The sequence below is a fragment of the Macaca mulatta genome, chromosome 2 (assembly GCF_049350105.2).
Source record: "Macaca mulatta isolate MMU2019108-1 chromosome 2, T2T-MMU8v2.0, whole genome shotgun sequence".
Taxonomy (NCBI): domain Eukaryota; kingdom Metazoa; phylum Chordata; class Mammalia; order Primates; family Cercopithecidae; genus Macaca; species Macaca mulatta.
In genome coordinates, this window is record NC_133407.1 from 153,797,114 (window position 1) to 153,812,939 (window position 15,826).

Below are 15,826 nucleotides of genomic sequence, written 5' to 3' on the forward strand. Positions count from 1 at the left end.
TCTGGTTGTAATCACAGTGTGCATATACCTTTGTGTCTTGTGTTTTCATAAAATGTTATTACACAGAATAAATACCATCATCTTTTCCCCAGGTTGCCACATAACCTGCTTTGATCATTGTTTTTCTGTATCCCGGAAACATAGCATAATTTACTAAACTGTCTCCTACTTTGGGACATATAAATTGCTTTTGATCTTTCTGTATTATAAATTAATAGTATATTCACGTGAGGACGAAAAGATGCACAGATGAACAGACAGATGTATATATAGGTAGATAAACTTTACAGTGGGAGGACTGGAGATGTAGCTCTGCAGCTCGGAACAACACCCCAAATCACAACTTGCAGAGCCAGTCTGGTGAAGCCATGGCTGTACAGCCAGTACCACAAAGCCTGGAGATGGACCTCCAGCTTTCAGTGCCAAGTCTGTGAGACCAGTGAATCTGATTGACCCCCTGCTCTCTTCCAGGGGAAGCAAGATTGCAAATATCTGGCATTGTCTGTTTTTACAGGTAGAGAAAGGCACTACCTCACCCAAACCTCTGGGAGAGGGAATTCTTATATTTCCTAGAAAAAGAATTTAGGACCGCACACTGATAAAGCCATTTCTGTGTTTAGGATAATTTGTATAAGGTGGATTCCCAGAAGTATAACTATCAGGTCAGAGGACATGAGCAATTCTGATCATAAAGGACCAGATCTCTTGACCTCAATGGTTTAGTCTTGGAACTTTTTGCTTCCTTGTATTAATCTTTCCTTTTACACATACATAAAGCACGTTTACTGGCTGTACTTATTCACTTACTAGTGAATAAAGTGTTGTGTTTCTTTTTTTTTTTTTTGAGAGGGAGTCTGGCTCTGTCACCCAGGCTGGAGTGCAGTGGCCGGATCTCAGCTCACTGCAAGCTCCGCCTCCCGGGTTTACGCCATTCTCCTGCCTCAGCCTCCCGAGTAGCTGGGACTACAGGCGCCCGCCACCTCGCCCGGCTAGTTCTTTTTTTTTTGTATTTTTTAGTAGAGATGGGGTTTCACCATGTTAGCCAGGATGGTCTTGATCTCCTGACCTCGTGATCCGCCCGTCTCGGCCTCCCAAAGTGCTGGGATTACAGGCTTGAGCCACCGCGCCCGGCCAAAGTGTTGTGTTTCTTAGAACTTTAAATAGTTTTTGAGGTGAAGGGATTTCTCATCTACTCAAAGGACAATCATCTCTTTTTTTTCCCCTCTTGATTAATTTTTTTTCTCTTTTGGATAGCAGTACCTGGGTTTGTGCTAGAATCTGAGAATGAATTACATATTTATTTCACCATAAATTGTTTTATGTTAGTACGCATACAAACTTCTGGAGTGGAAATTTCATCATTTATTGCAGCGTGAATTTATTCTCAAATTTTTTCTTTCAACCTCCTTCTCCACCCTATGTAAAAGTAAATATCTGTAACACCTCTTTCCTCCTACTCTTCCCCTAGGCTTTTGTTTTGTTTGTTTTTGCTGATTGGTCAGCATTCACTTCGTATCAGTTGTTGAGGTATAAAAACCAAGTAGTGAGTCCCCATGTCCATCAGGGGGCTGCAGTGTACCTTAGTGGCAGGTGCTCTTGTCTCAAAACCAGAGAACCTAGGTGTTAGTTTCAGCCTCACCACTAATGCACTGTGACTTCAGGAGCTCCATCCCCTCAGTGGCTTTGGGGAAGGGGTGGGACTTAGACTTGAAGTCATTCTATGGACCTATTATAGTGTTCTTCATTTGCTCTGACTACATATGCCCATCTTCCTGCCAGAATGGGAGGCTTCTGAGTCCAGAACTCAATCCTGTATTCATATGCCTGGTGCATGTTGGGTAAATGTGGTTAAATGAGCCCAGTTTTGTTCTTGTGGGTCTTTTGTATGTAAAATAGTCCGTATATTCTTGCCTACACTTTAAGTGAAAGAGAAACTTGCAAAGACCTCCTATCTTTAAGAATATTAGGGCCAGGCATGATAGCTCACACCTGTAATTCCAGCGCTTTGAGAGGCCCAGGTGGAAAGATCACATGAGTTCGAATATCAGCCTGGGCAACATAGTGAGGCCCTGTGTCTACAAAAACTAAATTAAAGAAAAAATTTGGCCTGGCACAGTGGCTTACACCTGTAATCCCAACACTTTGGGAGGCTGAGGCAGGCGGATCACATGAGGTCAGGAGCTTGAGACCAGACTGGCCAACATGGTGAAACCCCATCTCTACTAAAAATACAAAATTAGCAGGATGTGGTGGCGGGCACCTGTAATCCCAGCTACTCGAGAGGTGGAGGTAGGAGAATCACTTGAACCCGGGAGGTGGAGGTTGCAGTGAGCCGAGATTGCACCATTGCACTCCAGCCTGGGCCACAAGAGCAAGACTCCGTCTCAAAACAAAAAAAAGAAAAAGAAAAAAATTACTGGGTGTGGTGGCACATACCTGTAGTCCTGGCTACTCTGAGAGGCTGAGGCAGGAGGATCACTTGAGCCCAGGAGGTCAAGGCTGTAGTGAGCCATGATTGCACCACTGGCACTGCAGCCTGAGTGACAGAGCCAGACCTTGTCTTTATTTAATAAAAAGAAGGAAGAATATTAGATTACTGCACTGTTAGGTTGAAGATGCTATATGCAGAATGTGGTGTTTCTGGGCTTTCCAAGTCTTCCCTCCTCTCCTTGTAGGTTTAAAAATGTTTTGAGTTGGTTGGACTCCATGGTAACATTCTTGTGAACTTTCAGTTGAGGAAAGGTGATCTTTAAGGGGGAAGGGGTGGAGGGAGAGAGAGTTTAACAATGGCAACAATCTAGGTGAAGGGAGAACTTTGTAAAGCAGAGTACATCTTCCCTAGAAGCAATTAGTCATATTATTAGACAAACTGTTTCAGCAGCTGGCAAAACAGCAAGAACACGTCGATTTTGCTTCCTTGGTTACAGGCAGTGATAGTGTACTTGACCTTCCGCAGAGCTGGGTCACAGAGAGGGCATCTTTAAACAGCCCTGTCTGGTTTTGGTGAATGGAATCTGCACTGGCAGGATTTGAAAGCAAATGCCCGTGAGTTCCCTCAACCAACCTTTGGCCTGGGAGGTTGCTGAGAAAAAATATAAATAAAGCTGCAGGGAGCCATTGGCATGGTAAGTGTGAGTGTCCTAAAGAAAACAAGACTGCAGTATCGAAGTCTATTCTCTTTCCCTGTGTTTCTGAGAGAAGCCTCCTTGTAATGCAGTATATTTCAATAGGCACTTATTTTTACAGCAGTTAGTATAATAGCAGTGGATTTAGACACCTATTGTATATTTGAAGAAATTCAATTTAATGGCTTGCTGTGCGAAGCTCCTAGCAAATTGTTTCTTCATAGGAACTTGTATTTGAATATGCTGGGTAAATTTAGGTGGGGCAAAAGTTGTTTGTTGTTTTTGGCAGGTTAATCGGCCTGTGAACAGTTTATGAACCATATTGCTCTTGAATATCTCATTGTTTTACATAATTGTGGGGAGTGGTTGTTGACTCGGGATTTTTGTTTTTTTGTGACAAGAAATTTAGCGCTAAGTTTTATCTTTTTAAAATCTCTATTACCAACTGTAAAATTCAAAACTGTCTAATCAATTCTGATATAAATGATGCTGGTTTATAATATTTAGATTTCATTCCCTCATTGGCTTTATTGTAAAGAAGAGCTGGATATATATATCATCAAGAGAAGTAGTTCTTTACTTACACTGTTATTGTAAGGTTCTAGTCCTTTGAGGACTGGAACTGCACGTAAAAGCCAGCAGCCTCCTATGGATTCCTCTCGCTGATGCAAGTTGCTGCACAAAGGGGGTTAATCTCTTTGCCCATTGGCCCTTCAACACACTTACTATTTAGTGGTCCTTTGAAATAAACTAGTGAAGGTTATGTGGTACATTTCAGTTCAAGCTGGAGGTGTCTCCTGCCTGACACCCTTTACCCTACTTAAGCATTTACATTGTTCATGATTTCACTGGAGTGTTAAGAAGTACTGAGTTCCTGTTTGAAATTTGTAACACTAGATCTGCACAATCTGTGTTTTCACAGAGTATAACTCTGTTATCCTATTAATAACCCATAAGAATTTTTGTAGCCAAAATCCAGAATAAATTATAGATTTAGAAACTCTTAATATTGCACATTGCACATTAATTCAATGATATGAGCATCTTTTTCTTTTGTTAATCCCTTTTTTTTTTTTTTTTTTTTTTTTGAGATAGGGTCTTGCTCCATTGCCCACGCTGGAGCACAGTGGTGCCATCGTAGCTTACTACTACTGTAGCCTCAAACTCCTGAGCTCAAGTGCTTCTTCTGCCTCAGCCTCCTAAGCAGCTGGGACTACAGGCATGTGCCACCACGCCTGGATAATGTTTTTGATTTTTAGTAGGGATGGGGTCTTGCAGTGTTGTCCAGGCTGGTACTCAAACTCCTGGCTTCAAGTGATCTTCCTTCCTTGCCCTCCCAAACTGCTGTGATTATAGACGTGAGCCACTGCACCTGGCCTGTGAGCATCATCTTCAGCCTGGATGTTCATTTTTCAGCAAGTGATTGCATGTAAGCCTCAGAAATTTTTCCTGACAATTATTTCTTTATAAAACAAACAACAACAACAACAAAAACCCTGCCGTCAAAGCAATGTCATGCCATTATGGAATAGAGGACGTTCTCATTCCAGGATGAAAATGTATGAACTTCTTCAACAGCCTGATAAACCCACCTGTGTCGGTGGAAGCCAGTACTCCTTGGTTTATATAATGAACTACCAAGGCAGGTGTTGTGCTGTACCTCCAGGGTATCTAATTAGCAGACAGGGACAAGAGTAGAGTAAAGCAAAGCAAAGTCCAGGCGGAGTCCCAGGATCAAAGACTGTAAGACAGTGACTGCTTATTCATCCCTAAAGGTATTCATTCCCTAAGTGTTCATTCACTAAGCATTCATTGTGGGCCTAATATGTGCCTGGCCTTGGGAATAAACAGAGAAATAGGAAATGCCCTGGTGCTCTGTGGAGAGTACTAAGGTGCAGGGACTGTGGGAGCCCAGAGGAGGGCATTTGTATTAACCTGAGGGGTGTCAGGAAAGGCTGGCCAGAGGAGCATGGCTTTTATTAAACTCTTTAGTGTTCAGTAAAACATTTCTGTGTTTGGCAAGCATGGTTACCTTTAGAAAGGATGTGAAATGGAACAGATGATTTTACCCTTTTAAGTATGAGTTGGAGACCATGCCTTGGAAGGCCTGTCTAAAGACATTTCACACTGAGCTTGCCCATGGTTTTAATTGAGTCCTTTGAACTGGCAGTTTTCCTGTCAAGGTAAAGTGGCCCTAACCAAGGTATAACACACACCTGGGTGTTGTCTGGCATTTATACAGTGTAAACTAAGTGATCCTATCCTTTGCAACTTGAGCGACTTAAAGGGGTAGAAAATAGGGTAAGGCAAAGGCCAAGACTGACATTAGGCGCTGAGGTGCTAGGCAGGAAAAAATAGAAAGGAGATACTTCAACTAGTCAGAAATGCATCTAATATTTTTATTTCCTTTTTACCAAACTGACTTTTTATTGCTGTGCTGATGAGTCTCAATAAAATATTTCTGGAAAAAAGAGCCAAGCATGGTGGCTCACATCTGTAATGCTAGTGCTTTGGGAGGCCAAGACAGGCGGATCACCTGAGGCCAAGAGTTCGACACCAGCCTGGCCAACGTGGTGAAGCCCCATCTCTACTAAAAATACAAAAATTAGCCGGACATCGTGGTGGGTGCCTGTGATCCCAGCTGCTCAGGAGGCTGAGGCAGGAGAATCGCTTGAACCTGCGAGGCGGAGGTTGCAGTGAGCCGAAGTTGCAGCACTGCACTCCAGCCTGGGTGATAAGAGCAAAACGCCATCTCAAAAAAAAAGAAATGTTTCTGGAAAAAAAGTAAATTTCTTGCCTTGATGTCTGTTCATAATTATCAGACTCTAAATTCATATACCTGCAATAATTTCTTAGCAGTCCCATCATAACATCACTTTGCCTTCATGCAAGACCATATCTCAACTGCCTCTGGTGCCACTAGAACATACCTTTTTTCTAATGGCTTCAGGAGTAGGGGTTCCCAAACATTTTCTGATTAACCTGTCACTTCCAGAGTTAATCATCTTTTCACTGAATCTCAGGGCTGTTCACTCAATCTAAATTTATTACTGAGCCTACAGGGAGCCCATTGCCAATATGGCCCATGCTCCCTCTCAGGTAAAGGGTCTTTAGGGCTTCTCATATCAAGGGAATAAATAAAATTTGCAAGTGTATTGCTGAACAGGTGAGGAAGCCAAAATCCAGGGAGTTTAAACTGTAGCTCTCGGAAGGTAGCAAAGCCAAGGAATAGCAGTGTCAGCACCCAGCCTGTGCTTTCTGGTAGCTGTTCGTCCTCCACAGCAGCTTAGAGGCAGGGCCACATCTGGTTGCCCTGTGCACACAATCCCAACGTGGCACAGAGTGCTTACCAGGTTCAAGTAAAGCATAGACCACTGTCACTTTGTCTTAATGACATAGAAAAGTTTCTGAGATATGTTAAATACTTTTTGAATAGTGTTTTTAAATTTTTGGTTTTTTATCCACTCATCTGTGCACTGATTTTTTTAAAAAAAGCACTTTTTATTGTAGTATAACATACCTAAGTTTAAAATTCATCAGCTTATAACACAATGAATTATCACAGAGAAAACATTTCCATGTACTCACCACCCAGGTTAAGAACAGAATAGAAATTTCCTGCAGCCCAGAAGCTCTCCTTATGCCCCTCTCCCAATCATTACCTGCACCCTCTTCCTTAAAGATGACCTCTACCCCAACCCCTTACACCATGGATTGAATTTGTTATTGTTGTTTATTCTTTTTTTTAAGACAGAGTCTTGCTCTCTTGCCAGGCTGGAGTGCAGTGGTGCAATCTCCGCTCACTGCAACCTCCGCCTCCCGAGTTTAAGCGATTCTCCTGCCTCAGCCTCCGGAGTAGCTGGGACTACAGGTGCGTGCCACCACGCCCAGATAATTTTTGTATTTTTAGTAGAGGCGGAGTTTCACCATGTTGACCAGGATGGTCTCGATCTGTTGACCTCGTGATCCACCTGCCTCAACCTCCCAAAGTGCTGTGACTACTGATGTGGGCCACCACGCCCAGCCTATTCATTCTTTAAAAAAAAAAAAAAAAGTAGCCAGCTGTGGTGGAGTGTACCTGTAGTCCCAGCTACTCAGGAGACTGAGATAGGAGGATCGCTTGAGCCCAGGAGTTCCAGGCTGCAGTGAGCTATGATTGTGCCACTTCAGCCTGGATGACAGAGCAAGACCCTGTCTCTAAAAAAAGAAAAGAAAAAATCACAGCTCTATTAAGATAAAATTCATATACCATACAATTCTTTGTTTTTTTGTTTTTTTGAGATAAGTTGTCATTCTGTCACCCAGGCTGGAGTGAAGTTGCACAATCATAGCTCACTGCAGCTTCGACCCTCCGGGCTCAAGTGAGTCTCCCACCGCAGCCTCCTAAGCAGCTGAGACCACAGACACACGCCATCAAACCCAGCTAGTTTTTTTAATTGTTTGCTAGAGACCAAATTTCACTATGTTGCCCAGGCTGGCAGTTCACCTATTTAAAGTGTACAATTCTGTGGCTTTTAGTATATTTACAATATTGTGCAGCCATCACTAATACCTAATTCCAGAACATCTTCATTACCCCGTCAAAAAAAAACCCCACACTCCTTAGCTGTCACCCCCCAGCCCTAGGCAACTGCTAATTTGCTTTCTATCTTTGTATTTGTTCTGGACATTTCATATAAATTGAATCATATATGGTCTTTTGTTACTGGCTTATTTTACCTAGCATAGTGTCTTTAAGGCTTATCCATGTTGTAGCATGTACCAGTACTTCATTATTGCCAAATAATATGCCATTGTACGGATACACCACATTTTATCTATTCATCATTTAATGGACTTGGGTGTTTTCACTTTTTGACTATTAGGAATAATGCTATGAACATTGTGTACCAATTTTTCTGTGAACACGTTTTTATGATGTGTGTGTGTGTGTACACACCTAAAAGTGGAATTGCTGGTCAAATAGTAACTATTTTCAAACTTTTGAGGAACTGCCAGAGTGTTTTTCAAAGTGACTGCACCATTTTATGTTCCCACCAGCTGTATATGAAGGATCTGGTTTCTCCTCAACCTTGCTAATATTTGTTATCCTGTGTCTTTTTTATTGTAGCCATCCCTAGTGGGTGTGAAGTGGTATCTCATTGTGGTTTTGATTTGTATTTCCAGTGATGTTGAATATTTTTTCAAGTGCCTATTGGCCATTTTGTGTATCTTCTTTGGAGAAATGTCTGTTCAACCCCTTTGATCATTTGTAATTGGTTTTTGTCTTCTTCTCATTGAGTTATAAGGGTTCTTCATATGTATTCTGAATACAAGTCCCTTATCAAATATATGATTTGAGAATTATTTTCTCCCATTCTATCCATTTTCTTTTTCACTTTAATTGTCTTGAAGCACAAAAGATTTTAATGTTGGTAAAACCCATTTTATGTATTTTGTTGTTGCTTTTGTTTCAAGTGTTAATATATTAAGAAACCATTGCCTAATCCAAGGTCATAAGGATTTGCACCTGTGGTTTTTAATTTTTATGTATGATATGAGGTTGGATTTAATATTATATTTTAAAATAAAATACAAAGAATTTTCTGTTTGAGAGACACATTAGCACATTGTATCATGTGTACCAAAGACACTTATGTAGTGTTTATAACTTAGGTTTAGAAAAATTTTCAGGTTTATGACAGTATCAGTTACCATTTGCTGAAGGTAACTAATGTTTAACTTATTATTCATTAACTTTCACACCAGTGCCATAAAGTAGTAACAATATGTCCATGTTGAATTTCAGGAAATTTTGAAGTTTCACATATTCGCTATTAGAAGATTTATTTATGTATTTATTTATTTTTTGAGACGGTGTCTCGCTCTGTCCCCCAGGGTGGAGTGCAGTGGCGCAATCTCAGCTTGCTGCAAGCTCTGCCTCCCAGGTTCACACCATTCTCCTGCCTCAGCCTCCCCAGTAGCTGGGACTATAGGCGCCTGCCACCATGCCTGGCTAATTTTTTGTATTTTTAGTAGAGACGGGGTTTCACCATGTTAGCCAGGATGGTCTCTATCTCCTGACCTCGTGATCTGCCCTCCTCGGCCTCCCAAAGTGATGGGATTACAGACGTGAGCCACCGCGCCTGGTTAGGGGTTTAAATGACTTGTTTAAGGTGATAGTACAAGTTTCAGAGTCCAGGTCTGTCACATTCCATAGCCTATGGGTACTCCAATAATGCTGATGACTTTAAAACTTCTTGCAAGTAAAGTAAGGACGTGAGTCAAAATTTGGCCTATTATTCTGCCAGTGAAGAATTCTCAATACAGTCACAAACCAAATGTGAACCATATAATGACGTTTCTGTCAGTGCCGGAGTGCCTATAGGAAGGAAGATAGTCCCATAAGATTATAACTGCATTTTGACTGTACCTTTTCTATGTTTAGATACACAGATACTTACCATTGTGTTACAGTTGGCTATAGTATTCACCACAGTCACATGCTGTACAAGTTTGTAGCCTAGGGGCAATAGGCCATACCACATAGCCTAGATGTGTAGTAGGTTATACCATCTAGGTTTGTGTAAGTACATGCTATCATGTTCACACGATGAAATGACCTAATGACACATTTCTCAGAACATATTCCTGTCTTTAAGCAACACATAAGTGTATCTGAAACTGGCAGAATTAACTTGCAAACTAATAGACTCAACGAAAAATGTAAATGTTCATTGTTAAAGGATTCAATGAATATGCTCTGATAAAATGGCCAGCCTTTTCTTTTCAGTTACAAATAAACCGAGCCAGCCATTATGTGTACATGATCCTGGGAGACATACCTTGCAGGATCTGAACCTCACCATACCTCCTATAAAATGGTTGTGCTTGTCCTGCCTATTTCTTAGTGAAGAGAGAGCTAATCCATATTTTTTAACCTAAAAGTCACTGTAAAAATACGGGATTCTGTTGACTTCATTGTAGTGAACTTGTTGTTGTTAAAATGTATGCTTATGAAAGAAAAAAATTTAATAGCCCAGTAATGAATTAATTGATAATATTTTATCAAATTGAGATAATAATTCACATACCATAAAATTCATTTTTTAAAAATGGACAGCTTAGTGGGTTTTCGTACATTCACAAGAGTATGCAACCATCACCACTGTCTAAATCCAGAATATTTTTATCATGCCCCCACTAAAAAACCCACATCTCTTAACAATTATTCTTGCTACTCCCGTTCCCCTATCACCTGGGCAACCACTGATCTACTTTCTGTCTCCGTGGATTTGCCCATTCTGGACATTTCAGATAAATACAATCATGCAATATATGGTGGTCTTTTGTGGCTGATTCTTCCATGTTGTAGCATGTATCAGCACTTCATTCCTTTTTATTGCCAAATAATATTCCATTACATGGATAGACCATGTTTCATTTATCCATTCTTCATTTGAGAGATATTTGAGTTGTTTCTACTTTTTACCTGTTATCACTAATGCTGCTGTGAACATTTGTATACAAGCTTTTGTGTATACATATGTTTTTCTTTGTCTTGAGTATATACCTAGGAGTGAAATTATGGGTCCTATGGCAACTCTGTGTTTACCCTTTGAGGAACAGCCAGACTGTTTTCCAAAGTAACTGTACCATTCTACATTACTACCAGCAGTGTATGAAGGTTCCCATCTCCACATTTTCACCAGTACTTGTTATTGTCCATCTTTTATATTGTAGCCCCTAGTGGATATGAAGTGGTATCTCATCGTGGTCTTGATTTGCATTTCCCTAACAACTAATGACCTTTAAACATCTTTTCCTGTGCTTATTGGCCATTTGTATATCTTCTAGGAGAAATGTCTTAACTCTTTGCCCATTTTTAAATTGGGATTTTTGTCTTTTTGTTAAGTTGTAATGATACATGATTTGCACTTTTTTCCCCCCATTTTATAGGTTGTCATTTCACTTTCTCGATGGTATCTTTTGAAACACAAAACTCATTCATTTGGGTTCAGGTATGCTGGCTCACACCTGTAATCCCAGCACTTTGGGAGGCCAAGGAGGAAGGATCACTTTAACCAGGAGTTGGAGACAAGACTGGGCAACATAAGGAGACCTCATCTCTGCAGAAAAATTTAAAATTAGGTGGTGCACGCCCATAGTCCCAGCTACTTGGGGGCCTGAGGTGGGCAGATCACTTGAGACTGGAAAGTTGAGGCTGCAGTGAACCAAGATCATGCCCCTGCATTCTGGCCTGGGCATCCAGGAGTGAGGCCTTGTCTCAAAAAAAAAAAAAAAATTTTTTTTAAGGCCGGGCACGGTGGCTCACACCTGTAATCCCAGCACTTTGGGAGGCCGAGGCGGGTGGATAACCTGAGGTCAGGAGTTGGAGACCAGCCTGACCAAAATGAAGAAACTCCGTCTCTACTAAGGATACAAAATTATCCGGGCGTGGTGGCTCATACCTTTAATCCCAGCTACTTGGGAGGCTGAGGCAGGAGAATCACTTGAACCCAGGAGGCAGAGGTTGCAGTGAGCTGAGATTGCACCATTGCACTCCAGCCTGGGCAACAAGAGTGAAATTCCGTCTCAGAAACAAAACAACAAAATAAATTAAATTAACCGGGCATGGTGGCACACACCTGTCATCCTAGCTACTCAGGAAGCTGAGTTGGGAGGATTGCTTGGGCCCAGGAGGATGAGGCTGCAGTGAGCCATAATTGCACTACTGCACTCCAGCACAGGTGACAGAGTAAGAGATCTTGTCCAAAAAAAAGTTTCTAGTTTTGATGATTATTTTCTAATTTTTCTTGTGCTGCTTTTGCTTTTGGTGTCATCTAAGAATCACCTAATTCAAGTTCACAAAAATTTACACCTGTGTTTTCTGAGCATTTTGTAGTTTTAACTCTTACATGTAGATCTTTGATCCATTTTTATTTTTATTTTTTGTGATAGTGCAAGGTAGGTATCCAGATTTGTTCCCCTGTGTTTGATTTCCACTTGTCCCATCACCATTTGTCAAAGACTGTTCTTTGCCTATTGAATTATCGTGTCACCTTTCTCAAATTTGAACATACACGTGAGAGTTTATTTCTGCGTTCTCTGTTATATTCCATTGGTCTGTATGTCTTGTCTTTATACCAGTACTGCAATTTTTTTATAAGTTACAAATTGAGTTTATAATTGCATATATTTACAGTACAGAGTGATGTTATGATCTGAGTACAATGTGTAAAAATTAAATCGAGCTCATTAACATATCCATCACCTTAAATACTTATTTTTGCCATGAGAACATTTGAAATTTACTCTTAGCAATTTTGAAATGTACACTAGCCTTTTATTAACTATATTTGCCATGCTGTGCAATAGATCTAAAAAAAAAATAAAAGTATTCCTCCTGTCTGAGATTTTGTACCTTTTGACCTTTCATCTCCCCATTCCCCCTGCCCCTCAGCCTCTGTAACTACCATTTCATTCTGGTTTTATGAGTTTGATTCTTTTTTTTTTTTTTTTTTGAGACGGAGTCTGGCTCTGTCGCCAGGCTGGAGTGCAGTGGCCGAATCTCAGCTCACTGCAAGCTCCGCCTCCCGGGTTCACGCCATTCTCCTGCCTCAGGCTCCTGAGTAGCTGGGACTACAGGCGCCCGCCACCTCGCCCGGCTATTTTTTTGTATATTTTTTAGTAGAGACGGGGTTTCGCCGTGTTAACCAGGATGGTCTCGATCTCCTGACCACGTGATCCACCCGTCTCGGCCTCCCAAAGTGCTGGGATTACAGGCTTGAGCCACCGCGCCCGGCCGAGTTTGATTCTTTTAGATTCTGCATTTAAGTGAGAACATGTGGTATTTGTCTTTCTGTGCCTGGCTTATTTCAGTTACCATAATGTTCTCCAATTCCATCCGTGTTGTCAGAAATGACCGAATTTCCTTCTTTTTAAAGGCTGAATAGTATTTCATTGTGTGTATATACCACATTTTCTTTATTCATTCATCTATTGATGGACATGTTGGTTGATTATGTAACTTGGCTATTGCAAACAGTGCTGCAGAGAACATGGGAATGCAGACATCTCTTCGACAAACTGATTTCAAATCTTTTGGGTAAATACCCAGAAGTGTGATTGCTGAATTCCACACGGTTTTAACTACTGTAGCTTTGTAAATAAGTTTTGAAATAAGGAAGTGTGAGTCCTCCAACTTCGTTCTTTTTCAAGATTGTTTTGAATATTCTAGGTCCCATTCATTCCCATATTAATTTTAGGATCATTTTGTCAATTTATGCAAAAACACCTGAAATTTTGATAGGGATTACATTGAATCTGTAGATCAATTTGGGAAATATCACCATCTTAACAATATTAAGTTTTACAATCCATGAACACAAATGTCTCTCTGTTTATTTAGGGTTTTTGTTTTTATTTCTGTTTTTTTACGGAATCTTGCTCTGTCGCTCAGGCTGGAGTGCAGTGGCGCAGTGTCGGCTCACTGCAAGCTCTGCCTTCCAGGTTCACACCATTCTCCTGCCTCAGCCTCCCTAGTAGCTGGGGGTACAGGCGCCCACCACCTTGCCCGGCTAATTTTTTGTATTTTTGGTAGAGACAGGGTTTCACTGTGTTAGCCAGGATGGTCTCGATCTCCTGACCTCGTGATCCACCTGCCTCAGCCTCCCAAAGTGCTAGGATTACAGGCGTGAGCCACTGTGCCCGGCCTATTTAGGTGTTTTAAATTTCTCATAGCAATATTTTATAGTTTTCAGTATTCAAATCTTGCATTTCTTTTGTTAAATTTATTTTATTTCTAAATATATTATCCTTTTTGATGCGTGGTCAGTGGGATGGCTCCTTAATTTCATTTTCAGATTGCTCATTGCTAATATATAAAAATACAATTGATTATTGTGTTTTTGTTTTGGGGGGTTTTTTTCTTTTTCTTTTTTCTTTTTTCTTTTTTTTTGGAGACAGAGTTTCACTCTTGCCGCCCAGGCTGGAGTGCAGTGGCACGATCTTGGCTCACTGCAACCTCTGCCTCCCGGATTCAAGCAATTTTGTCTCAGCCTTCCTAGTAGCTGGGATTACAGGCATACGCCACCATGCCTGGCTAATTTTGTATTTTTAGTAGAGACAGGATTTTACCATGTTGGTCAGGCTGGTCTCTAACTCCTAACCTCCAGTGATCCACCCACCTCAGCCTCCCAAAGTGCTGGGATTTTAGGTGTGAGCCACCACACCCAGCCACAATACACTTTCTATCAAGAAAAAATATATCTGTCCACTCCAAATATCCAGGTGACCACTTAGCACCTGAACCTTGCCTTTGGTATAAGTATTGACTAAATTTCAGACCCTGTGGTCCTGACAGGCTTTTCCTAGCTCCATCCCACTGGGGCTGAGAAGTTACCAGAAGCCTTTTATAAGTACTAATCCCAGTAGTTTTCAGTGTAATGTCGGTTTTGTTTGTCATCCCCTGCTGTGTTGTGAGAGCCTTTCTTGGGAAACCATCATATTAAAGGAATGTTTTACAGGTGGCTTTGGAGACAGGGATAACATTCAAAGATCATCTTTAAAATGTTATTTTGGTAGGTTTTTACTTTATTAAAGTGTGCAGAGCAGAATTGCAAATTCCTTTGGTTTCTTCTTGCATTTCCAACATTAGGAACAGCTGTTTTAAGATTGTATTTTCGTGGGGGGCACCCTGTAGCAACATCTCATTGATTCCTTTGTCATCCTTCTGGGTCCAACCTCAGAACCACACAAGTTTATCACTCCAGGCCACAGTGAAAGCAAGAGGCATGGTCTTCAGGCCACCTCTGAGCATCATTCTGAACCCCCTTGTGATCCAGCCCACTTCTCGCCCACAGGTAACACGTACACAGACCTCTCGGCCGGAATCTCCAGGGATGACCAGCCCCTCCCCACGCATCCAGATAATCTCCACCGACTCTGCTGTAGCCTCACCTCAGCGCATTCAGGTACCTGCACCAGTCCCACTTCGTTCCACCTGTCTGCCAAAGGCACCTCTGCCTTTCCTGAACTCTTTCCAAAAACAAACCTTCCTAAGGGTTTCACTAAGGAGTTGTGCCTTTTGGGCATCAAATACAGTACAACTTCATCGATTCTTTAAAAAAAAATTAAAAATGCTTACATTTATTTAACCAACTTACATGTAAAGCAAAAGCCTGAACTGTTGTTTCAAACTATTGAGATGAAGTACCATTTTATTACTTATTTGCTTCCAAATTGGGAGGCAGCATATCTTAGTACTGTGATTAAGAGCAAGGGCCCCTACTTGAAGTCAAATCCAGTGCCCCACTTAGCTTTTTTGACCTTGGTCAATTAACATTTTAATGCCTCACTTTCTTCATTTGGAAAATATACATAATAGTAGTTATTTGCCTCACGAAGTTATTACGAAGAATCAAAGGGATATTGCTTATAAAGTGCTTAGAATGGTGCCTGGCACATAATAATGTTCAATATGTACTAATTATATAATAACTATTATTATTAATATTGTTATTAACTAATCGATATTCACTTATGGGAAGTTGTCTTCCCTAGGGCTCTGAACCTGCCTCTGGCCCATTGAGTGTTTTCACCTCTTTGAACAAAGAGAAGGTAGGTGTATCAAGCTTGCAGGCAAAAAGCTGGGAGGAAGGGATAATATATTGATGACAAAGATTTATTGTTATCTCAACAAGCTGAATCAAAAAGCCAGT

General features: G+C 41.0%; 1 protein-coding gene across 23 annotated transcripts in view; it reads left to right on the forward strand.

Annotated features, from left to right (window-relative positions):
- NR2C2 (nuclear receptor subfamily 2 group C member 2) overlaps positions 1–15,826 on the forward strand; it is a 102,561-nt gene that overhangs the window by 42,285 nt on the left and 44,450 nt on the right. For 14 of the 23 annotated variants that reach the window (XR_013414272.1, XR_003727418.2, XR_013414269.1 and 11 more), the window contains one exon: positions 14,969–15,079. Coding sequence is in view for 17 of the 23 variants with exons in the window: in XM_015130178.3 (XP_014985664.1) it covers positions 14,969–15,079 (111 nt within the window). In the remaining 6 variants the exon portion in view is untranslated. Of the gene's footprint in view, positions 1–14,968; positions 15,080–15,668; positions 15,732–15,826 lie in introns of all 23 variants that reach the window. The other 9 variants (XR_013414270.1, XR_003727417.2, XM_028844489.2 and 6 more) reach the window with 2 other exon arrangements.